The 26053-nt window shown below is 42.6% G+C and overlaps 1 protein-coding gene across 1 annotated transcript; it reads left to right on the top strand.

Moving 5' to 3' along the window:
• The first annotated feature begins 857 nt into the window (after positions 1 to 857).
• NEUROG1 (neurogenin 1) lies at positions 858 to 3102 on the top strand. The gene is made up of 2 exons (XM_038413820.2): positions 858 to 1261; positions 1559 to 3102. The coding sequence occupies exon 2, from the start codon at positions 1560 to 1562 to the stop codon at positions 2202 to 2204; it is 645 nt and encodes a 214-aa protein (XP_038269748.1). The 5' UTR covers positions 858 to 1261; position 1559; the 3' UTR covers positions 2205 to 3102.
• Positions 3103 to 26053: the final 22951 nt, after the last annotated feature.

Raw genomic sequence — 26053 nt, forward strand, 5'->3', positions numbered from 1 at the left:
ATAAGTTGATATGTATACATACCTATATGTCTATGTATATATAGGTTAATAAAATAAATGGAATCTAGAATTTCTAGCATTCTAAGATCCTAAAAAACTTTAGCTAAACACCAAATATGACAAAAATAAAGGGCACACGTAAACTCAAATCCAAAGTAAGGAAGAAGAAACTACTTAAATTTAGTGAAAGTTGTATCACCTCAGAATATTTTCACTTGATTGGGTTTGAGGAAGAGAATGCTCTACCTCAGTACAGGAACAACTGAAACAAAACAAAACCAAAAAAAAAAAAACCCCTCAATAAAAGCTTGTCAGATTTAAACCTGGCTCGCACTGAAAACCACACAAGTTTAATCCCTTCACAACTGAGACAAATCCAGGCTGCCCATTTCCTTTCAAATCACTGAATGATTTGAGTTTACTCCAAATCTGTGAATGTGAAAACCCAGGCCAAGTGCCCTAAATCAGCCGTTCAGGAGATATGAGAAACTGACTTTACCTGATAAAGGTGCCTTGGGTTTATACACCTTTCCTTCAATGTCTTTTATAGGGAGAGCTTTGTCTTGCCTTATCTCGGGATGGCTTTGTCTTGTTTCCCTGTCTTATTCACTCTCCCCTAACACATGGGAATAGGCTTCAAGAAAGACTAGCAGAAACCCATCCTGCCTATAGTAGCTGCTGGGGATGTCCTGGAACATTATGTTTGAACCAGACGGTGTCAGCTCCCCACACTGTCAAAGGATCCTTTCGGGACTGTGCCTCTGCCCCTAAGGCTAATCACTTTGTTCCTCCTTTTCCCTTTTAATAGACTAATGAAGCTCAAACAAGTAGGCTTAGCCTAGTGATAGCTCACGTGTCTCGGATGCAGCTCTCTCTTGCCATTGGCCAGCAGTAATTATAGGCACACTCCGGGGAGAGAACAGACACTTGGAGCATAAATTATGCAAATGAAGGAGAGTGCAGCACGGGGCAGACCTGATGCCTTGATTCATTCATCCCGCAAGGCATGGGGGGCTGGGGGGGGGGTCTCTATTGTTTTACAGGGTATATAAGGAGTCTGAGGCCAGTCGTGTGCCAAACTCACGGCTCGCACGAGCTGATCGCGGCCGAGATCACTTCAAAGACAAGAGCAGTCGCGTGTCCCCACCCCACCCCACCCCCCTTTTCTTGGGAGCCGCCAAGAGCTGAAGTTGGTCCTGACTTCGCTAACCCTCGGAAACTTTCTCCCCCGCCCCTGGATTGCATCTCTGAGCCTTTGCACGTGAGTATGTGGGCCCTGCAGACAGACACGCCTCTCTCTAAATCCAGCTGTAGCATGCAACACCGAGACACCCCAGAGAGCTGCTGTGTCTAGCCCGAGCCAGATTGAGCCCTTTCATTTCTCCCTCTAGGCCGCTGATTGATTCCCCCCCCCCCGATATAGTTGAGTTTTGGGGGTTTTTTAACCTTCTCGGTTTGGGGTCCATTGCTCGCCTCGAGGGGGGGGCTGATCCCGCTTTGAACTGTCCCTCCCCCCGAGTGCCAGGCCCTGATGGCGGCCCCTGTTCTCTCCCCGCAGGATGCCCTCTGCCCCGGACACCCGCTACTCCGCCGCGGAGAACAGCGGCGACGTCTCCTCCTGCCTGGACAGCAGCCTGCGAGCCCCGTCCGAGCCGGGGCCGGGGCCGGGCCGGCGGCAGCCGCGGCGGCGGGGCCGCGGCCGGGCGCGGAGCGAGGCGGCCCTGCACACGCTGCGGAGGAGCCGGCGGGTGAAGGCGAACGACCGGGAGCGGAACCGCATGCACAACCTCAACGCGGCGCTGGACGAGCTGCGCGGCGTCCTGCCCACCTTCCCCGAGGACACCAAGCTGACCAAGATCGAGACGCTGCGCTTCGCCTACAACTACATCTGGGCCCTCTCCGAAACCCTGCGCCTGGCCGACCAGCGCCTCCGCAAAGCCCCGCCGCCGCGGGACCTGCGGCGGCGGCCCGGCTACCCGAGCCCCGCCGGCCCGCCCAGCCCCGGCAGCGATGCGGGCTCCTGGCTCTCCACCGCCTCCCCCTCCCTGTCCGCCTGCACGTCCGACCCCAGCAGCCCGGCCACCTCCGAGGACTATGGCTACGGCCCCCCCGAGCCCCGCTTCGCCTGCCGCGGCCTCGCCGGGGAGCAGCTGCGGGGCGGCCCCTGCTGCGCCCGGTACCCCCCGGCGGGCGCCGCCCTGTGACCCGGCCCCACGTGCGGGGCCTCTCCGCACCGCCCCCTGGAGTTTCGCTTTCGCTTTCCCTGGCGGCGGGGCCGGGGGCGAGCCGCTCTCGGGGTCGTGGTGTGATTGATGGGCGATGCAGGCAGAGAGCCAGGTGCCCCTGCAGCCAGCGGGCTGCTGTCCGTGGGACGGGCAGGCGAGAGCGGCTCACCTCGCAGGGCTGGGCGCTGCTCTCCTTCCCAAGCCGCCCCCTGGCTCCACAGGCGGCAGAAGCCAGCTCCCGTTGGGGTGGGGTTGGGGGGTGGGTTTTCTCCCCCCCCCTCCCCTGCGCCGTTTGCACTTTTCTGAACTCCACAGACCCTCCTTTGTTGCTTCCCTTCCCACTGACCGGCGCCCCCCGCTTCAATATGATTTAGAAAGGAGAAGAAAAGGGACAGATTTGCTGCTGCAGACGAGGTGAAAAGTCAATTTTACAATTTGTAGAAGTCTAATGAAGAAAAATGAGCATGAAAATTTGGTTTGAACGCCCTGACAATACAATGAAAAGGCTTCAGGCGCTGATCCTGCCGGGCGCTCAGCGCACACAACCCCCTTTGGCTCCAATAACATCGGAGAGGGCTCAGCCTCTCCCCCAAGGCGTGCTTAGCTTAGCATCTGGCAGGATCAGCCCCTAAAGAGGCAAGACAAGGCGCTAGATTCATGCATTATGGATCTTGACCTCCAGCACTGCCGTCTCGCTTTAAGAGTAGGACTAAACACGGAGTATTCAGCAACTGGGGCTGGCATTCGTTTAATTTATTCAAGATGTTTCATTCATATGAAAATTGTATTTTTGTACATAAAGAGCTTTATTCTATTATGTCTGTGCTATGGGTTTTCACAAAGACATTTGTACCTGGTGTAAATAAAAATTTTAACGTTTATACTTAATTTCTTCAGTGCATTGATTTGACTTTTTTCAGGTCTTTTACTTCCACAAAAGAAGCTCCGGATGGGTGGGGGGTGGAAGGAAATACTTGTAAAATGCCCAAGAAATTCTCTACCACAACAGTAACACCACAACTAAATGACAGGTTTCAGAGTAGCAGCCGTGTTAGTCTGTATCCGCAAAAAGAAAAGGAGGACTTGTGGCACCTTAGAGGCTAACAAATTTATTTGAGCGTAAGCTTTCGTGAGCTACAGTTCACTTCAATGGATGCATCTGATAAAATAATAAATTTGTTAGTCTCCAAGGTGCCACAAGTACTCCTTTTCTTCTTACCACAACTAAATGTTCAGCTATGCTCCATCCAGCAATCGTAGATCAGAGAATTTGGATACACCTCCCTGTATTGAACACAAACATTGTCCCTGAAGGCTCATGCTAAGCCAAATTAAAAATGGATTGCATTGGTTTAGCTTCTAGTAAGCCACTACCTGCAGAGGTGCAGGCACTGGAAGGAAAATTTCCTTTGGTGTAACAAAACATCAGCTGGCAACAGAGTTTCAAAGAAAAGGGATTAAAGGGATCAATAATATGTGACAGTTGGGCAGAAAGCAGAAAATGACAGGTGGATGCCTGAAGCAGTGGGTTTGAAGGCTCTGTTTTCAGCAGTGTATCAGGAGAGCTTTAAGCTCTTAGGGGATTTGTACCTTTTTTGTCCAATGGGAATCCTCCAGGATCTGTAAAATGGGAGGCAGATATATATTCTTATTGCTATATATATTCAGAAAGTGTGTGTGTTTGTTTCTATTTGGCTGATTAAAGAGAACAGAATTCTTATTTGTTCTCGCAAAGAAAAAGCTGCATTCTTCTCAGATTAGTCATCCTGACTCCATAGGTTGCTTTTTGGCTGACACTTTTATTTCTAAATCAGATAATTAACTGTCTTAAATAAGTTTGGTCACAAGAATAATTTATTTTTCAAATTTTTAAACTGGAGTATTTTCAGGACATCTGACATACCATTAGCCCTGTGGTGTTCACTGTAGAGGGTTACAAATCTAGAAATTTTTAAAAATCCATCCCTATATTGTACTTTTAGACCCTTCTCTAAAGATCTCAAAGTCCCTTACAAATATTAATGCATTAAACTTCGCAATATCTTTGGGAAACAAGGAAGTAGTATTATCCCTGTAATATAGTAGGATAAATGAAGGCACAGAGAAATTAAGGACCAGATTTTCACAAGGGCTTCAGCACACACACACAGTTGAGGCCAAATTTTCCAAAGAGCAGAGCACATTGAATGAAAATCTAGCCATACTATTACAATGGGAGCTTCTGGGTGCTAATTGTTTTGGAAAGACTGGCCATTTATGCAGACACCTAAATGAGAACTTAATTCTTTTGCAAATCTGACCCCAAGTGTGGGTGCTGAGTACTAGAAAATCAGGCCTTCATTGACTTACCCAAGTGGGTGTGCAGGGAGTTAGAGGAAGAGACTGGAGTGCAGTCCAGAGAAATTCTTATAAAGATGTGCAAATATGTTATCCAGTATCATTTGTTTTGATAAAACAGTGGTATGTAACTTCTACTATGGAATTGCTCAGAATATTGGATCAAACACAATTTATTAGATAATTCTGATTTTTTTTACTAGATTATGAATTTATTTGAGCAATATCAAAATAGTTCTTTTGGGGCAAGGTTCATTTTCCTTTGTTTCTGCTGCAGACAGTGTTTGAGAAGACTCTGTGTTTGAAAGCAGAACAAATGAAAGAAAGTTTGGCCCTAGGACTTGAGCATAAACTGGATCAATTCCTATTTGGAAACCGGAGGAATACATTTATGGGCTTGAAAATTATTTCAGCTTTCCCCCTTCTACTTGCTTTAATAGCAAACATAGGGTGTGCACGGCCGGATGTTCAGCTCTCATTATGCAGAAGGGCTCTTGGAAGGGAGTCAGTTCAGCCTTTTGCTTTGGAGCTTATTCCATTTCTATAGGCAAGGGTAAATCCTCTATTTGTGACTCCAGCAAGGGGTCTCTCCAATCCTGCTGTAGGTGCACGTGTCTGGGATAGAACACTGGCTTTTCTTCCTCTAAGCCCTCAGGAGACGCACCAGGAAACAAATTCCAAAAACACACTAGCATCCTGGTCCAAGCAGCATGCAGGGTGATTGCTTTTCAGTAGACAGCTGTATGCAGCACTGAATGAAACAGGGAGACCAAGTCGATTATTGCCATTGCATGGAAGGAAGTATTCAAATATAGCTATTCCTAACAGGCTTGCAGCTCTGGTTAGATGTGATGATGCTAAACCCATAGTTTAAGGAAAGCTTTACTTGCATGGGATGTCACTTTTTCTGTAGTTAAGACTAAATCAACCAAAAGGGGTTGGTGAGATTCCTCTTCTGTGCAGGATGAAAGAAGAAACAATATATTCAGCTGATTCTGCAACAGCAGACTCAGAACTACTGTGCTCTCAGCTAGAGACAGCTGAGTGAGGTTGTTCCCCCTCCACAGTCTCTGCTCCATTGGGGTGTGGAGATAATTGGTTGTGAAAATCCACCCTTTGCTTTTCCTCTATTTGAGTGTGTATGGTGGTGGGGTGGAAAGGAGAGAAGAAGGGAGATTTCCAGATGAGGGAGGGTAACCTAAAACTCTACTTGCTGACCTGCTTCTTTTCATCATGCTTTAAATCTTCATGCTCCCCTCACCCCTTCAGTGGGGGGGAATAATAATAAAGATACTCCTTAGCACTTATACAAAGCTTTGCTTGAACAGATCCCAAAAGTGAGATGATCTCATTACTCCCATTTTACAGACGGCGAAGTTGAGATGACTTGCCCAAGGACAATCACCAATGAGGAATAGAACGCTGGTCTTCTATGTACAACCCTGTGCCTTATCTACAGCCCAGCATCCTCTCCCCGCTAGGCTCTGGGGAAAAGATGGGAATTCTGTAGTTGGAATCATTTCTTTTTTTGAATGGAATTATTTTAGGTGTTTTTAGTTCATCAACAACCAGAGGCCCATTGGCTTCCAGGGGTCACATGGTGTTGGTTCTGGTACTCCAATGGGTTAAGCCTACCCTATCCGTGAGAGAGCGCTCTCATAAAGTCATTTTCACTCATTGAAGTAGATTCCCCGTTGTACTAATGTCCTTTTTTGTTTGGAATGGCACAAGAATATGATCTCTCTGTGCCTCAGTTCCCCATCTGTAAAATGGGGATAATGCCTTGCCTTCACCTCAGAGGGGTGTTGAGAAGATAAATTCATCAAAGTCTGTGGAGCACTCAGATAGTATAGTGATGAGCACCATAAAAAAGCCCATGAAGAAATTAATAATTTCACCTTCAGAGCAGGGTTTGGATGGTGTGCAGTAAATAAGGTCTGGCGCTATGTATTGAACAGCAAGGATAAAGAAAATATTAAATAGCTGCTCATTAAATGAGCATCACCCTTCATGTGCACTGATCAGGGCAAGGATACTGTGGAAAAAATTGTATCTGATCAAATAATTAAAGACTCTATCATAATCCGAAAACAAGGGGGCCAAATTAAAGTAACACAGGCAACCTTAATTCTGGCATTTCGTAACTTCTGAGTGCTTGATTTTGCAACTTAATCTTCTTTTAATGTAGGTTTTGTGTGTGTAAGTGTGTATGTATATATATATATATACACACACATACATAAATGCAAGTGTGTGTATTCATGTACATACACAAATAATGTATCTTTTTGTAAGTCCCAATAGCAGCATTATTCTTATATAAAAGTATATGCATGCTGTATGTGGAAGTCCCTTAATGATGTCTTGCTAAATAAAAAGGTTGTGCAAAATTTAATTCTGGAGGCAGTAACAGGTTTTGGTCCGTGAAGCAGTGCAGATTTTTTTTGCACCTGCCCTTAAAAGCTAGGAGGTTTTTGTCTGGAGTAGCCTCCAGGGGCTGAAATTTAGTACAACTCATGGAGATGGAAGGTCATCTAAAGTCACTGGGTCCCAAGACACAGGACTTCAATCTCAAAGAAAAAAAAGATGAAACTTCAAAACACCTCTATTCTTTGTATTTTCTTAACTGCGAGCAGACATCTAGGGACATAATGCAATATATAAAGGCCATATAGCTACCAGAGTTCAGTCTGTGATGTTAATATTCCTAATAGGTAATGGAACCTGCATACTGCATGAGGATTCAATTAGGTTTATACATTAACATGAATCAGATAATGGTTCTTTCTAGAGTTTTGATATAGGTTTGGACATACCTGAAGAAACCTATAGATCTATTAAATTTAATGCCTATAGTCAGAAACTGGTTTTAACAAGTTGTCTTTACGATAGCAGTCTTTGTATTGATTTTATGACGTTAACAGTTTGGGGTAATTGATAAAAAGTTGGATTACAGCATCCCAAATTACAGCCGGTAATTGGTGATCAGAAAATTGTAAATAAAATAAAAACCTCCTCACACATCTAGAAAGGGAGAGAAAATGTTTCATATTAATATTTAATAGTGGAGCTGGTAAAATATTATGTAAAAGTAATTTGTGAATGTTTTCATCAATAAGGGACTGATCTATCTCTGGGTGAAGTCCATTGAAAGACCCCCATTGACTTCAGTTGGAGTTAGGTATGGCCCGAAGATCACTGGGTGTGGTTGGATTTTCATCACCTTACCATATTATTTGCTTTTCACATGTATCCGGACAACTCCTGGTTAACCACTTTGCTCATTGGAACAAAGGTAGTTTAAGCTTTAGGGCTCAATGCCCTGAGTTGCTGAGTCCCCTCAACTCTCATTTTAGTCAACAGCACTTACAAGAGGAAGAGAGGAAGGATGGTCCAGTGGCTGGGGCCCTAAATTGAGGTTTGGAGACCTGGGTTCAATTCCTTCCTCCAGCACAGACTTCTGGTGAGACTTTGGGCAAGTCACTTAGCTTCTCTGTGCCTAAGGGTCCTAGCTGTAAAATGAGGGTAGGAGCACAGCCCTACCTTAGAGGGGTGTTATTCAGATAAATAGTCAACAATTGTTGGTGCTGAGATACAATAGTAATGAGGGCCATATAAGTACAGTACCCGCAAAGGAAGTGTCAGGCACCTCACAAAACTGGGTCTTTATATTTTAACCATAGCTAGAACCCTCACATTGCTTTCTAGCAGCATTATTGTCCAGGCCTCTGTACTAATATGAATCTCTATAGATTTAACTTCATCTTCATCTTTATATAGTTAAGAACAATAGAGAGGGATACATAGGTTCTATCCATATATCTAGGAGTAAGGTAAAGGTGTTTCCATTTAGCTGTAGAAATTGGGCTGGCAAGAATAGATGCCAGAGAATAGTATCATAAGACCACTCACTCATACAGAGATTCGGCCAGGAAATGAGTGAAAAAATCCAGCAGAAAACAGAATGCATGCTACCCTTTGATTCCTCAGGCCCCAGTCCTACCAGCTGATGTGTGCAGGTGGACACAGCCAAATGGAGCCCCACTTGACTTCAGTGGGGCTCTGCACAGGCAGGAGAGTTTGTGCAGAACAGATTGCAGGATCAGGGCCTTAATGATCGCATTAAGTTTGCCACTGCATACTGTTAAATAGTTACCATTCTGTCCTGATAAATCATCCCTTGGTGGCAGCTGAAAGAAAAAACACCACCAATTCTCAAGGCATGAGGCACTAACACTTGGGAAGCAGTTTTAATGGGAAAACCGACTCATCAAATGAAAATAAAATGAAAATGAGAGAAACAGAAGGCAAACAAGCTCTTTAGAAATTTGGCTTCCTCTTTTGATACACTCAGATTCAGAACACTCTCCTGCGGCTAAGCAGAAGCATCTATATTGTTCCACTCTTAACTGGGTTTAATCATGACTTTCTGGATCTCAGATTTTTTCTGAAGCCCATAACTAAAGGTGGCCATATTCAAAATGGAAAAGTAATGGGGAAGATTGTACTGACTAGACTCTGAGAATACACTGAATGTACAAAATTTAGAAAATATGAGGCAATGAAAGACTGATCTATTTTCCAAATGTGTTCTTAATGAGAAGACGCTACAAAAGGAGAAGTTAAGAATGTGCTGCATTTTATTTTTATATGAATATGAAATAATTTGTAAAAAATCCCTGACCCCTCTTTTTGGGGCATTTTTCAACATGAAAACCTATGTTACCAAAAATACAAGTATCAAGGAAGAAGATAATATGATTTTACAAATATTTTATTTGCTTAACTTCTTCATTGTAAAGCTTTCTGGTCAGAAAATCAGATGTAAAATAAGAATTTTGGCAAGCGGATTTAATTAGTCATCATTTATGGAAAATTATTGCATAGTTCATTTGAGATAATTCACATGCTACATTTCACCTTTATAAAAGAACAACTGTGTCATCTCTGAATCTAAAACTACATCTAGGTTTTATATAACAAGTCCAATATTTTCTATAATTCCTATGTTTCATGGTGCCAACTGTATACTGCTTGCTAACCTGGTGCATCTTTATGGCTCGAATCTCAAACAATGCTTGGTTTTCAGCCATTAACAAGAACTTCTTTATAAGGACTTTTTATTTAATGCTAATCTGCTGTAGATTTGATTTTTCTGTCGACATTATCTGTAAAATAAAGTCTGCCTTAGTACTTGTAAGCACATGAAATTTAATACTATAATTATAGATCTCAGGTGTTCTAATGATCCATTAAGGCTGATTTGTATAGTAGGTAGAGATTATAAGGACAGAAGCAGGTGGGAACTAATTTTCAGCATCAAGAACTTTCTCATTGGTGGCATATGCTAGCCAAAAGAAATCATCTGTAGGGGAAAGCCACTAAGGATTGGAAAATTTTACTGATTCTACAGTGCAGTAAGGTAGTTTGGGGATGCAAAAATTTTAGATTGTTGTACTTTGCTGGACATTTTTCTTTATCATCATTTCGCCAGGGCATTATTGAAACACGTGCTGATTTTCACTGATTTACTGAAGTCAAATAAATATCTATCACCCTGATAATAGTGTCTATTATCAACTAATCCCTTTTCTACTTTCCTCAACTAAATGGCATAAAAGTTCTTTTTAAACCATTGGAAATATAAAACAAGTCAGCCTATCTTGCTTAAATTAAAATAGATTCTTTTAAATAAAAGTACACTCCTTTTGTAACTCAGCTTTCTGATTTATTCATCTAGTGTTCTAACCCAAATAAAGTTTTTACCCTGAAAAGGCAGAAGCATCAAACACCGAGAAATCCACTAGGGTCTTTGGTATTGCTCTTGACTTTAAAAATCTGGTCCTAGGCACCTTCCATGTAAAGCATTGCAAGGCTTAAGTGACTCAGACAGGTCCCTAAGTCTCATAGAAAGTCACAAAGCTTTACTCAAACAAGTAGTCCTTTCTCAATCAGTGTCCCATGTACTTTGGTCATTGATTTCAATAGGAGTTTTGCCTACATAAGCAGGGTAGGATACAGCTTCTTGTAGTTCTGGTGTTTGATGAGTGTATAATTTTTGATGTAGTGGTTGTACATTTCAACAAGTTAGTATATTATTTTAAGGCCACAGAGTTATAAGATTTCTAATGGGGAGATTTTGAGTTTGGTCCTTGAATCTTAGTGAATGAGAATATTTTCATCGGCATAATACCACGAGCCAGATCTAGCCTCCACTGAAGATAACAGAAATCTTTCCATTGATTTCTGTGGGTGCTGGATCAGACCCTGTTTGTTTGACTTTTATGAACATGCATGTTTTATTTTGAGGCCAGATAGGTTCCTCTTTCATCTTAACTGAACACATCCAAGGATAACGCCACGCATGCCTTAAAGTTGCCCATGTGCACTTGCAGAACACAGACCTTTCAAATGAGTAGCCAGGATTCAATGTGAAGAAGAGAGACATTATAAAAGAAGAGCAAGAAACTTGAAATAACTGGGGGAAGAGGAGAAAGGGGGTTTAACGCTTTCCATAATGTGCTTCATGAGCCAACATTTATGATGGCCATAACTTAGTATAAAACAGGACAATTGGAAAACAATGAGCCTGTGTGAACTAGAGGAGAATATGGGGCTAAGATGGAGGCCATGTTTCAATCATGAGCCCACATATTGTGATCTCTCTGGAGTGGGACTACATTCCAGTTACATGTTTGTACAGCACCTAGCCCAATGAGGCTCTAATTATTGATTGGGCCCGGAGATGCTACCGGAGCACAAATAATAAGTAATAATCATTAGGGAACTTGCTAATATTCCCCATCTGCTGCAGCTGAGAAGAAAAGCCGCATAAACTGCAGAGTGTAGCTCCTAAACTACCTCACAGGCCTCTCTGCCCATTCAGTTAGATGCACTAGTCAATTTCCATCCATACCACCACCTAACTCAGATGACCTTTTATGGTTGAGGGGAAGAAATGACCCATATCTGTATATGACTCCCGGTAACAACCATGTTTGATTGCTTTGCTTTGTGCTTGCGGAATGTTGTCAATTATTCATTTAAGCTTATAAGACTGCTGATGTCTGTGAATATTTCCCAAACACAGATTTGGCAGGCTGGTCAAGACTTCACTAGCTTTTTCTTGGATTATTACATTCTAAACATTCCAGGTGATTTTTACCTGAAGATTTCACAACATTGCCTTCTAAGAAAACATTTAAAGCCACCTAATGGCAATCCCAAGCTATTATGGTCTATAATGATTTGTTGCACAAATAATGGATTAAGTTCCATCTGTATGAGTTAATTGGACTCATTCGTACAAACAAACAACTTATTTTACTTCTCTCAGTATGGCAGATGTCAGAAATCAGCTGGCATTATACAAGTCTTCTTTGCCACCAACACCAACAGAAACGTCTGCAATGGCGACTTTGAATCTAAACTTAGAGCAGCAATCATTTGATCGGGCATTTAATTCCTTCATCCGACATGTTTTAAACTAGTCTTCCATTTGGAATCCCATATAAATTATTGTGTTCATACACAGCCTTATTGGGAGTGGGATTTTCAAAAGTATGCAGCATTGGTCTAACTCAGCTTCTATTGAAATCAGTGTCTTGCTTACATTTTAGATTGGCTCTTCTTCGGGAAGTTTCTAATGTACAAGCTACTGAGAACTTAACAACCACAAAGATGCTCAAATTTTTCTGCATACAATATTGGGCGGACCTGACTTCCCACTAAGCACATTTGTGGAATTCCATGAAATGAGGATAATTCTTTACTCTTACATAGCACCTTCAACTGAGGTCCTCAAAGCACTTTACAAATATCCGTTAATTACAAGTCAGAACAGCCTCCAAGATAGGAAAGCATTAGTGCTGTGATACGCAATAAAAAAGAAGACATGCCTTACTACACCACAGGCCTAAGGGAAAGAGTGCAAAGGCTGCAGATAAGTGGCATAACCATGAGTATTAGCTGTCTTTAGAATGTTGAATTGAGAAGTCATGGCTGTTTCACCCACCAGGGGTAGCCATGAACCAAATTAAGCAGAAAATATATGATTTCCCATCGTTTCAGCCATGATCCCAGGCCTGTTTGGCCATCAGCCTCTGAGGTCTGGACATATGACCCCTAAATCTCTTCCCCCAGAAGAAGAATTAGGGTTGTCACAGAGAGCCAACCCCACCACATTCATCTCTGATGAGTTTCAGATGCCCTGTGACTTGAATAAAAATAATGTGTTATGTAGTGACCATGTGCTCCATACTTTATAGGCTCTTTATAGGCCCAACCCACAGCCATGATGCAAAGAAAACAACTTGCACTGGAAGACCCAGAAAAGGGAATTAATTATCTTAGATTATGTATTTATTTATGAGTCTTCTGCTCTAACTTACTCCATACTTTAGTATAAAGACTTGGGGAAGAGACAGGTAGAGATGGAAGAGGTGGGGGCTTACCACACAGGGATTGATAGGCTGTTCCATGCACAGGGGGCAGCACATAAAAAGGCACAAAACAGGAGTAGAACTAAAGATGGAGATAAACAACAGAGCATCAAGGTTGCTTGTAGAGCAAGGCAGATGAGAAGGAATGTAAGGACTAAGATCCTAGATGCTGGCAAGGGTGGAGCTACACAGGACATGGACTAGAGGTTTAAACTCAACACAATGGTCAAGGGGAAGTCAGTGGCAGAAATACAAGGGCAGTGGTGACATATCCTCATAGATAAGTAAAGAAGTTAATTTTAGCAGTAGCATTTTGAACATGGAAGGGGATTGATACAGGTGTTAAGAAAGCCACAGAGGAAGAGGTTGCAGAAATCAAGCAGGGAGATGATCAGGGCACATACAACAGTTTTGGTCATGAGGAAAGAAAGGGTAAGATTTTCCATATTTATTTTAGAGGAAGAAGAGGGAAAATCTGGCCTCAGCCTGCATGCACAGGGAGGAAAGGAAAGAGTCAAAGGCAACCCAAAGGTAGCCATACTCAGTGACAGGAAGGATTGTGGGTATTGTCAAAAACAATGAAAAGACGCTGGAGGAGAGAGGAGTAAGGACTTCATTCCCTCTTATTCTTTGCTTATGACACATAATTTAGTCTCCTGAGAGCTGTGATACATTGGTCTGATATCAGTTGTTTGGTTTTGTGTGTGGGTGTTGGTGGCCTGTAATAAACAGGAGGTCCGATTATGGTCCCTTCTGACCTTAAGTCCTATGACTCTAAGGAGAAAAAAAAATAAATAAAAAGAGCTCAGTTTGGCCATGTTAAATGTGAATTACCAGCAACTAATTCAGAAAGGCATGTTGGGGAGAGCGTCTGAAAGGTAGGACCAATAATAATAATGAAAATTATCAACAGCATGTGAAAGATTAACTGATTTTACTGCAAAGCCCTTTGTCATTTAAATTTCCACATTAAAACATTTCCTTTTGACATAGCAAAAATATTTTTCATTGGACTTTGGTATTGCCAGTTTACATGATAATGAATGGAAAGCAGCCTCTGATCCCTGCCATTTAGGTCTAAATATGAAACAGAAAAGACAAATCTCACTTTGGCCTCTGTCACTTTGTGGTCTGCACCCTGGAATTCGAAGGAAACCATTTAAATTTACAAATTACTTTGCCTAGATACAATGGCACTGTGATGTGTTAAAGATAGGCATCTATAAGTGGCTGGATACAATTTTTTCACCAGATAGAAGAAATAGTTTATTTTTCTTTCTTTGGTTGTCGCGTGGTTTAACTTTGTATAAGCTATTTAAATAGTTCATTGGCTTCAGTATTCAATCTTGGGTGTGTAAGTTCCTTGTATAAAATAATATTATGACAAATGATGTTTTTCCTACCCAGATACCAGCTCCCCCCCCCCGGCCCCACATGCCCATCCTTTGCTGTTTTAAGAAGTAACACTTCCCTGTCACCGCGGTAGTAATAGATCTTCCTTTTAAATTACCCACTGCTTGACTAGAAGAGCAAGTGATACACGTCTTTTTTATCCAAATCACTGAAGCTCTTTAATAGGTTAAGAAAGTGGCTAATTAGTATTTAATCAATCTTTTCATGTGGTACAGTTTCCTTCCCTCCTATTTGTAATGAAAATAGATGTATGTTTCCAAGAAACATACTGTTGCCATGAAGGAACAATGACCTCTTGCTAAGTCAAGTGGCAGCTAATTAGGTCTGAGTGGTCCTGGAGAAGAACGATCCATGTTACCTGAACGGATGTTGATCATCACCTGCGGCACTATCTCTGTCACATACTAAACGGGAAGCACTTGTTCAGATGCTTGGAGACTCACAGGAGCGTATCAGATGCATCAGCCTGGCAAAAAGAATTGTCAATCAAGCAAAGGCTGGAGCAGCTGCACACATTCAGATTGGGCTGGTGGAAGCACTGTGTGTGTTTTCTGCTAAAAGGGACTTTGGAGAGGAATGAGATAAATATCATGGAAATTCTAGACAACCAGTTTCCAGAGCTAAACAGATGTGATTTTTTTTAACAGTTAAGATAAACCAGTAGACACTCTTGCACCTGCATGTAGCAGCAATATCTGAATCTCTTGGATTTATGATAAGATGAACTTTACAGAGTCAATTACACTATTTGGTCAAATGTATTGAAAATAAAAGGTGGCCGCTCTTTTAGAATAAACACATGTGAAACGATAAAGTTTCTATTCATTATGTAACGTGTTTATTTGATCTTTTCTGCAAACATCTTTATACTTGTCTTGTTTCTGCAAATCATCTTTATAAAATACAATCCCTCTCAACTTCCACCGTTAAAATAGTCCTAATAGATGCTTTGACACAGAAAAGTCAGTTACACCAACATTACTTCACAGTTTAGATAAATCCCCCAAAGCAAGGAGGATCTGAGTTCGGTACATAGATGCTGCAGTACATATTCCCCTTATAAACTGGGCCCAACAACATTTGTGATGTTGCACACCTTATGTAACTTAATACTGTACTACCCACAGTGATACACAAATAATGTACATCCATTCACTTGCTTAACACATTTTTGATGGTTAGACATTCTTCCAGTGGCATGTAACATGTTTCAATGTTCTGGAACTCCCTGACAAAGGCCTATGTTGCCGTGGAACACCTAAGAACAATAGGACTGATCGAAGTGCACTGTGACAGCATGGATTCTGGATTTCTGTCCCCAACTTTGGGCCTGATCCAAAACCCATTGAAGTCAGTGGGAGAATTTTCAATTCACTTCAGTGGACTTTGGATCCAGCCCATTATCTTTAATGGAGATCTGTTGACACAATGTTTCTCTGTAGTGTGATCTTTCCACATTGTCTTCAGATATCTTTGAGCAGACCCGAAGTTGACAACAGATGTTATGAAATAATTTTGTATACATAGCAAAAAATGTGCAGTGAAAGACCCACTCAGACCTTAGTTACATCAGCAGAAATCAATAGTAACTCCCTTGCCTTCACTAACTGAGATCAGAAACTTGCCCATGGCTGCATAATTTATTTTTCCCCAGGTCAAAGACTCAGACAAAGTGAACCAGCATTTGAGTAGCTGTTATCTTTTTGTGCATTTGGCATTCCTGGAACAGTACATATGTAGAAGTTGACATGTTGATAATGTTTGATGAAACACTGGGCTTGCTTAGGAAGCCAAATGTGAACTACTTAGGGGAAAGACTGATTGGCACCCTCTTGTTCCCAGTCATCCCCAAAGGCTCTGAAAGATCTAAGAACTCATTTGCAGCTAAAAACAATGGGAAATGATTATTGACCTAGAAGAAAAACCTTCTGGCTTCTTCCCACCCACTTAAATACTTACACACAACATTCACAGGATAAAATCGTGGATAAAGAGAACTGGGGTGTAAATGTGGCCTAATTGATGTCAATGATAAAACTCCAATTGATTTCATCAGGGCCAGGATTTCATCCCCTGATATTTCACCAGCAAAATCAAAGCACTCAGGTGGCATTTCTGAGAGGCAAACAGGAATTAATTCAGGTTTTCAGTTAAACAAACGTCTGTTCAATAAAAATGAGTATGAATGGGAAGACTTTGGTCTTCCTGAATTTGAAGGAGACCTGCCTGAGGAAGATGCAGCTGTGATACAAGATGGATATATTAATGGCTCAGTTGTGCCACCCTGGGGGCAGATGGAGGAGAAAGTGCCTAACAAGGAGAGACAATCTTTGTCTGGTTTCTTGACATGCAGGTAGACTGTGAGAGCAGTAGCAGCCTTTCCAGGCAAGTCAATTGTAGCTGAGAATCCTCAGCACCTCTGTAAATCAGGCCCCATATTTAAATCCCTAAATATGGATTTAGCAGTTTAACTTCAGACACTGCAAGCCTGAAAATGTGGGTCTCTGATCAGAGATATACCAACCTCTATATTTCTCAGATGCACCCGAAAAATCACCTGAGCTACCTGGTAACACTATTTAAATGATGTTTCAGCACAATATTTGCCTGATTAAATGGCTAGCAACAAGCCTAACAAAGCTGGAAATGGAAATGTCAGATCAGTTGCACAGGGAAAGGAGAAGGAAGCCTTCAGCATAATTTCCCCTGACGTGGTGAATGTTTCTTCCTCGCATTATAAATCAGAGATGGCCGTGCACAAGTCCGCTTTTTGGAGGCATTCAGAAATGATGACATTTCCCCCTCCTTACTTTTGAAAACGCTGAATTACTGCCTTTGAGTCCCTGTCCATTTTTCTCCAAAGTTACCATGAAGGGAAAAGTATAAATCACACTTCTAAGTGGGCCTGGCACTCTGCTCACACACACAAAAAAGAGGAGAGGTAATGCCATAATGTAAAATAGTTAAAAGCTTATTAGAGCAGTTCAGGGCAGTATGATTTCCACTTTGTTTCAGAACACCCCAAGCCCGTCCTTTCATGCTATTGTGAAGGCAGCAATTCAAATCTCCCTTTGTCAGTATGAATGGCCCCTCTTAAAGCTCTTTTATGCTAACATATTCCCTACAGGCATATCCCCTTTAGCTCTATTACTGATTTACCCAAGTATTCAGCCTATACCTTCTGCTTTTCTTTTTCACTTACTAAAGTTCCAAATGACACGAGCTCCAGCCTCTCTTTACTCCCCCCCCCACACACACTCACCCTTTCTCTAGCTGAAATGTGTAGCCCCCAACCCAGGATGCTGCTGCTGTCATTACTATATATCTCACCAGGAAAAAATAGAAGAGACTTTTCACTGATTGATTTTTTTTCTTCCATCTCCTGCCCTTTCTGGGCCTGCATTTGTTAGCACAAACAACTGAACAAGGGTACGTCTCACCTACCCCCTTGTCCCCACCAGCCCCAGAAAGAGACTTGAAGGGGGGGGGAATAGAGTGAAAAAACCCAAGTGGGCCTATTACCTCTACTTATCCTAATTAGACTTGCTTTGAAGGGCTATTCAGAGACCCTGAAAGGCTGTACTCTCCCTGAATGGCATTGTGTAATGTTTGCAGAGACATTTGCATCTGTTTGTGGTTCTGAAAATAGCAATGGATGCTTTCAAGGAAGCAAAAAAGCCACCAATTTCCAACCCCCTTCACTCCAGTCCCGGCCCCCTCCGTGCAAACTAAAATTATGCAGCCGGAGCAGGGTTTAGATATATGACACTAAAGTGGGGTTCAAAGATTTGGAGGATTCTACGCTGGTCCAAATTTAAACAATTGCTGTTAACAATGCAATTTTAGGCATAAAATCTTCTAACTCGATTAAATCCAGATGACACAGAAACAGAAAAAAAAATCAGCCTTTAGGTAAACGGTAGGCACCCTAACAGGATAGAAAGTGTGAAATCTCTAAAGAGGTAGAGAGAATAGCTGGCAACACAACCCATGCTTTCATACGCATATGACCCTGATCATTTGACTCTGGACCCATTGAGGTGATCAGCTGGAGGCGTGAATGGGCCTGCAGTAGAAATACACCGGTCACATTTGCTCTTTAAAAACCCTACAAAATACAGCTGCATAAAAACAGGTTTTAGAGTAGCAGCCGTGTTAGTCTGTATTTGCAAAAAGAAAAGGAGTACTTGTGGCACCTTAGAGACTAACAAATTTATTTGAGCATAAGCTTTTGTGAGCTGTAGCTTATGCTCAAATAAATTTGTTAGTCTCTAAGGTGCCACAAGCACTCCTTTTCTTCTAGCTGCATAAAAGGGATCAATAGCAAATATTTTGGGGCTAAACTTTAGGACGATCAAGGGGGCCGTGGTCATGACTGGGGCCTCTAGGCGCTACCAGGATGCTAATAAATCATGATAATCGTATCCGTAGGGTCACTGCTGGCCAATCCACAGTATACACTCAAGACAGGGGATGTGAATGGGACAAAAGGGTTAATTTGAATACGTGCTGAAAAGAGAAGCTAAAATTGAGAAAGATGCTGTGACTATACAAGTGCTTCTTCAGGAGTCATGGGCAAAGGAGGTTTCCTAACTACACAGGGAGACCAGAGACGCTATTTGTGAAGCACACTTGGGGCGGGGGAGCCCAGACTGCTTCTTTCTTACATTGCCCTTGGCTATGTTCAGAGGAGCACTTTAGTTGTATTAATCACTGTGAGAAACAATGGGATAAATGTGGTCTTATGCTGGAAAGTGCTTCCCAGTCAGTCTTCAGAAACAAAGGGGTCTCTGCTGCTCTTTCCTGACTCTTCCCCTAGATTTCTGAGATCAGATTCCTGCCTCATCACCCAAAGGTTCAGCTCAGGGTATGAACTCAGCAGTGGCAATACAGGGAAGCGTGAAGAGATTTTTCTAACTTCCTGCTGTATTTTGCAAAATCAGGGGGTGGATCCCTAAGGTTGTTTTTAATAAAGTCTCCGAATTTTGCTGCACTGACACTGACAATTTCATCAGATAATTCCCCAAAATGTAGTAGGAAAATAGACTAGACCCCTGTGGTGGATTCTTCACTCACTGGCTGTGTTTTTTCTTTTGCCCTTTTAACATTTGTAAATATAAAATAATCTCTCAAATGCTCCCATGAATGGATGGAATTTTTTTTTTAAGAGAATTGCTTTTAAAGATATTTCTGTGCCTTTGGAGGCATGGTGGTGAACACCTGGAGGATCTGAACAGCAGGGCCCGAAGCCATTGGAAGCAAACTGGTGTACAATCCCTGGAGTTTTAAGAAGGGAATTATTCACCTATTTCCAGCTCTCACCATTTTATCACAAATCTGACACTATTTGGTGTTTTTATTCAAGCCCAATTTTCTGGAATCAAAAGATCACACCAGAATCTCAGTTTTTGTTAGTCATCATCATCAAGGCAAATCCCAAAAGGATCTAGCCTTCTTGCAGATCAAGCACCACCCAGGTCAATCTCTAGCTAGGTCCTTCAGATGGTCTGGTTGGATGTTCAGTTTATGTCCATCACTGGCAATCTTATCATACCACCAAAAGTTTTGGTGACCACATGACCGCCGGCCATGTAGCAGCATTCCTTGGTATGTAATAATTACAGCATTTCTATTTTTTTTGTTTGTTTGTTTTACGTAATCTCATGAGATTGGTTTAAAAATCATGATGGGGAGGGTGACTCGTGATTTTTTCAGTGCCAAGAGTGTACTTGGAGCTGTACACACAGGAAAAGATGCTGTTCCTGCTCTGAAAAGCTCACATGCTAAGCAGTAGATCAGGGTGTTTCGCCATAGCCCTTGATTGGGGCATGATGTGGAGCCATACTGTCCCAGGAGGAAAACAGGCAGGGAGTGTGTCGTCTTCTCTCCTCCCCAGAGCACAAGGCGTTAAGAGCTGCATGCAGGAAGCCATTTGCAGCACTTAACTTTATTGAACCTCCTAATTTATAGACTCTACATATTCTTCTGTGCCTACAGATGGAGCTCTTTCTATTAACTATCTACAGATACACAGACAGGTCTCTCACAGCACCCCCTCATAACACTGAACAGAGAAGTAACAGCAGTACCTCGAGGGCAAATTCAGACCACCTAGCATTAGAGACTCATGTAATAAAGAAGGTCAATAGAGCGTTGCTTCATAATTATAAGATGCCAACTAAGTCACCGTTTCATTTCTCCAAGAGGAACCTGCCTTGGACATCTCCCATAGTAAGTGACCTGCGAAGTGTTCATTGCTTCCATGCTCCTATGAGAAGCCGGAGTGGAAATGATTGTGACATCACATGTTAGTCATGTGACAATGCTCAGGAGTCTTTTCCTGTTAACTCTGAACACAGAACTTGATTAGAATTAGAAAGTGTGTTGGACCAGATTCATCCCTGCATTGAGCTGAGCTCAGGTACCAAAGGGGTACAGGTGGCTTTATTAATATTGATTTGTTATATTACAGCAATGCCTACAGGCCCAGCTGGGGATCAGGGCGTTGTTGCAGTAGATGCTGCATCTGCATCTCCAGTTTAGGTTATGAGGATGGCAAACTCCTCAGTTTAGGAGATAGCTGTGAGCAACCGGTCTGAGCAGAAGAGTGGGAGCCAGCAGCTCCTAAATGCTATGTGACATTGACACGGGCTACTCTCTGTGGCCTTTCTGCTCGCTTCACCAGTCTCAGGTACAACATGGGATGATGGTACTTCCATACCTACCTCTCAGGGTCGCTGTGAGTGCTAATTACTTAGGGCCGGGCTTAGGCCTTGTCTAAACTTAAAGGGTTTGCTGGCATAGCTATACTGGTTAGGAGGTTAGGGGGTGAATTTTTTTGCTGACATAGGTCTGTCGCTCTGCTGCTGAGTGTATCTAATGCCCTGCAAAAGCCAAGGGAGTCCACATGTTTCTTCCAGATAAGAAATGCAGAACCACTAGGGAATGAGTATTCTCAATTAAGAACTCAAACCTTCCAGATGTGCTTAACAAGCCTGTAAGTATAATAATCATCATGCGCTCCAGCTACAGAAAGAACTTAAGAAAAGAGAAAAGTTTGTGAAAATCGTACGTTTATTTGTGTGTGTGTGCGTGTGCACGTGCACGCGTTTCCCCTCCCCCTCCCCTAGCTTTGGAACTGCTATTTCCATTTCATTTTGTTTCCCTTGAGAACATACCATGTTTGTGTTCCTCTTTCTCTAAAACACAATGGACCTCTCCATTTCCTAGGACTCTGGTCACACAACCGTCAGATCTTTACAGAGTGAAGTTGCAGGGGTCAAAGGTCACCCAAGGGCATCGGTAACAGACAAAGTCTCTTCAGCTGCTAATGTAAGCTGTGGTAGCAGTGTTCTGAAAGCACACCCACTTGAGACTAGCTACAAACCACTCAGACATCTCTAAAGGCTTATAATGTTGACTCTTCTGTCATTGGATCCAACCTGACTATAAGCCCTGAAGGTATGGGGAAGCTTAGAGACATTCATTCAGATAATTAAATCCCACCGCTACCATTTTTTCCATGAAGATAAATTGACCACAAACAGAAGAAGGAAAAATGCTGCCCTCCTCCTCTCTATTCAGCCGCTGAAAATCATTTATGTTATTACAAACAATATCTACGCAGATTTATTAGACTTTTGACAAAACCCTGTTTTCAGCTATAGTTTTGTCAAAGAAACAAACAGCTTGTATGTTCACCCTACCTTTCAAACAGAAGGGGTAGCAAAGGAGATGAGGTCTGTTTATTTTTAAACCCATTGTTCCCTGTGACAGGAGAGCAATGCTATTTTAGCCTCTCAGCAAAGGTTGTATGAGTACTTCTATACGATAAATGTCCTTTTTGGAGGGGGTTTATAACACAGCCATAAAATGTCTCTTAGGATTGGTCGCTGATGTGCAAGTTTTCAGCCTAGGAATTATTTCATTTAAATTGGACAGGTAATTTTTAATTAAACGATATATCTGTATTATAGGTAGAACTGGTAGCATCTCCTATATATACAGTTCCACGACATGTCCCAATATAAGACCTGTTTTCAGTTGCTTAAAACTTTGCCAAATTTATTCTATCCACTGAATGAGGCAAAAGTCCTGTGGGAAAAATCGGATGTGATCATGTAATTAAAGACTGAATCCTAATGCATACACACAAGGGGCTAAATTAAAGTAGCACCCACAACCTTAATTCTGGCATCTCCTACCTTTTGAGTGCTTGACTTTGCAAACTGAATGTTCTTTGAACATAGGTTTTTTGATATGTAACACACACAATATATATAGATTGATATATACACGTACTGCAGCTTTAGATGTATTTTTGTGTTCCAACACTTAAATAGAGCTTTCCTCTTCTAATGTCAATCGCTCATTAGTGATCCAGCTGACTTTTCTTTTTTTTTTTAAATTAACAAATGGACCCAGCAAGTTACAAATGGGAGCGAAGTGGTTAGAGCACATGCATAATTTTTCAGCCCGGCTTTTCGCTCACGTCAGGCCCAAATACACAAAGTGGGCTGAGCCCACCACAAGCAGCACCTCAACTCCAGGAGGGTAACGGGCACCTATGCAGGAGGCCCGTAGCACCTTACAGGATCAGACCCATTGTGTTTTAATCAGAATCTCAGCTATTGTCATAATACCTCCATCATGCATGCTAGCTCAAGTCCTGCCCGCTCCTCGCAGAGAGCAGAGGTTCCCATAACACAGCTGAATTATTGCAGTTCTGCTTCACAGACCTGGCAGGCCATCAGGAGCCCACAAAGGGGTGTATTCTCCTGCTCCACATTTCCCGCTGTCTGTGCAGTAGCTCTTTGGAGGCAGGGCACTGTGATGATGGTATTCCAACTCCTCTCTCCCTCTGTGGAGGAGGGTGCTCTGGCCACATATCCTGCTCCAGCCTCCAAGGGCATGTCTACACTGCATTTAGACACCTGCGTCTGGCCCATGCCAGCTGACCTGGGCTTGGGCGAAGGGCGGCTGTTTAAGTGCAGCGTAGACGTTTGGGCTCGAGCTGGAGCCCGAGCTCTGGGACCTTTGCAGGAGTCCTCCCACCTCGTAGGGTCCTTGAGGCTTCACCCAAACCCAAATCATCTGTCATGGGCAAGCTGTGGGCTTTTAATTACAATGTAGACATACTCTAAGGGATCTCTGCAAAGGCAAGGGATGGGGGTGGGAATCCTTGTCTCCCACGCTAGCAGCCTTTGCAGAGATCTGCAGTGCTGGCTGCTGGGAAGATAACTTGAGCCAATGTTCACTATTCTTAATATGCACTTAATCCTGCCTCTTCCCCAAGGCAGCGAAGTGCACACCCCGTCCATTTTCCATTTGCCCACAATAGCCTGTACTAGCCAGGTTCCGAATCAGGGAGCTATAACAGGCCCGCTGCTCTGTGTGTCTCAGCAGAAACCGGGCCCAGCAGAGAATCTGCCTCACTGTGTACAGCACATAATTCAGCAGCATTAGCAGATAGAAGTTTAACTCAAACCATCATTGCTATCAGCAAAACAAGCTAGTGCCTTAAGAAATGTGTCCTTTTTCCTGAGGAGAATGGCTCAATTTCTAACTGAAATCCTTATAGGGTTAATGAGGCAAGGAAAGCCTTTGCATTCAGTCAAGATCACTTCTTTGATTGTACTGCGCATGTCTGGGGTGGACATTTTAAGTCATTTGTTGTTGGATCAGAACTTCAGCAAATAGTCTCTCGTAATTGTGTTTTGAAATATGGGCCTCATCAGAATGTTAAAATCGGTCCATTCGTTCCTTTTAAATAATAAACATGTAGCTTGTGATACTCCTCAGATGCAAAGACCTGCAGGGTCTCCTTTGCTTCCTCTTTTGTTTTTCTTAGTGATTGCTCATTCTCTCTGCTGGGGAGAGCTTGCAAGGAAAGGAGCTGCACTGGCATTGTATGGTTCTGAGTTAGTGGAGAAGAGACATGGGGCGGTAAACAACCTTTCCTGCAGATTCGTACTATATTTCATTTCATGTATGCCTGGTCAAACGTCCCAGGAAGATCTTAGAGAGAGGCAAGATGCACAAAGGGAGAAAGTTGTTGCCTTGGGGAGAGGAAAGGCTGAGCTGGTCAGGCCACTGATCTAAAAGGGAAATAATGGGATTTTCTGGGATTCACATTGATCTTCAAATGAAAAAAGCCTCTGGTTGCTTTTTCCCCGCTTCTCCAAGTCACTGAACAAGAAGCCAAAGCCTCTTTAAAGCATGTCTTTTCTGAGCTAATTATTATCACAGAGGTTACTAAGATAAAAGTTCAATCACTTTCCCAGTCCCTCTCTGACGGTATGTCCATTTTGGTAATAAAGAGAATTGCAGCTGCCTTTTTGGCTACAATATTCTTTTAAAAAGTTCTCAGCTGTTGATGTTTGTTGCTATTTATACAGAAAACAACGATAACAGAGTGAGTGTCTATCCCCTTAGCTCACTTACATCTGTGTCACACTAGAGACTTTAGCATAATTACTCTTGATTTATACCAGCGTGAGAAGTGGTTCAGGGGCAACTTATGGAAACATGTGATGGATGCCACCTCTTGAGCAAAAAACTCCTAGTTTTCTTATCTTTTCTGAAATCTGCTCATTAAAAAATAAATGTAACAACAGAGTATCAGTTTTTTTGAATAGCAAGACAGAGACCTATTGGTACCGGCAGTCAGCCTCAGCCTGGCAAAGACTATTCAGTGACTTAGTCAAGGAAGGTCATTCACACCTTCTCCCTAAGGAGCTAGTCGCTTTGATAAGTGACCAATCTCCTACTCTTTCCTGGGGCCACTGAAACAGAGAAGTGTTTGTAGTGATTTCTATATTACAAGGTCACCAAAGAGATCTCATGACACAGAACTTGCTTGGAAATATCAGCCCCACTGGCTTTTGTTCTCCGCTAACGGTTCAAGATCTTTCCAGCTCGAGAACCTGTTTTTCCTTAAATAACTTGTAATATGTTTATTAACTTTTTAATCTGGATCACAACTCAAAAAAACCTCAGACTAACCCTGAAGGGAATTTAAACATTTGTAACCCTTCTGCCAGGTGTTGTCAGCAGGAATAAAGGTTGGGTTCCCTCTTAAAATGAACAATCACACTGGCTTGAGCCCCCACCCAAAATTTCTAGGATCACTAACTACCTTCCTGAATAGGCAATACTTCCCCCCTCATGAGCACGAGTCTGTATATGAAACAAAGAAAACATTTACTGGGGGGAAAAGGACACCACATCAACTTGGGAAAACTCGGCAACCATCTATCTATATTAATGATAAATAAAAGCTCTCCCACAGTAACACTGACAGTAGTCCTGGAACCGATTCCCCACCCGTTGGCGTGAATATCAAATAGACAAATGTCCCTTTACCATGTCATTTCCCCCTTTCCCGTTCACTAAGGATTGCTAGCAGTGAGTAGCATAGTCCCAGAGAGACATGCACTCAGCAAGCCTCTTCTCCTGTCCCTTGGGAAGTGCTGCCTGGTCCTGTCCTAATGTTCCACCACCTAACCCAGAGGGTGACTTCAACTTTGGCTCTGAAAGTACATGGTTCAAGCCCAGTCCTGCTCACACACACCTGCTTGTGCTATGATTGACTTTAGCCATTACCAATTGGGCATTTTTCCCAAGTTTAAAAATTCA

Source organism: Dermochelys coriacea, chromosome 8, assembly GCF_009764565.3.
Source record: "Dermochelys coriacea isolate rDerCor1 chromosome 8, rDerCor1.pri.v4, whole genome shotgun sequence".
Lineage (NCBI taxonomy): Eukaryota > Metazoa > Chordata > Testudines > Dermochelyidae > Dermochelys > Dermochelys coriacea.

Excerpts from the sequence above, each read along its gene's own strand:
- NEUROG1 (XM_038413820.2), top strand. The coding sequence starts at position 1,560 with ATGCCCTCTGCCCCGGACACCCGCTACTCCGCCGCGGAGAACAGCGGC.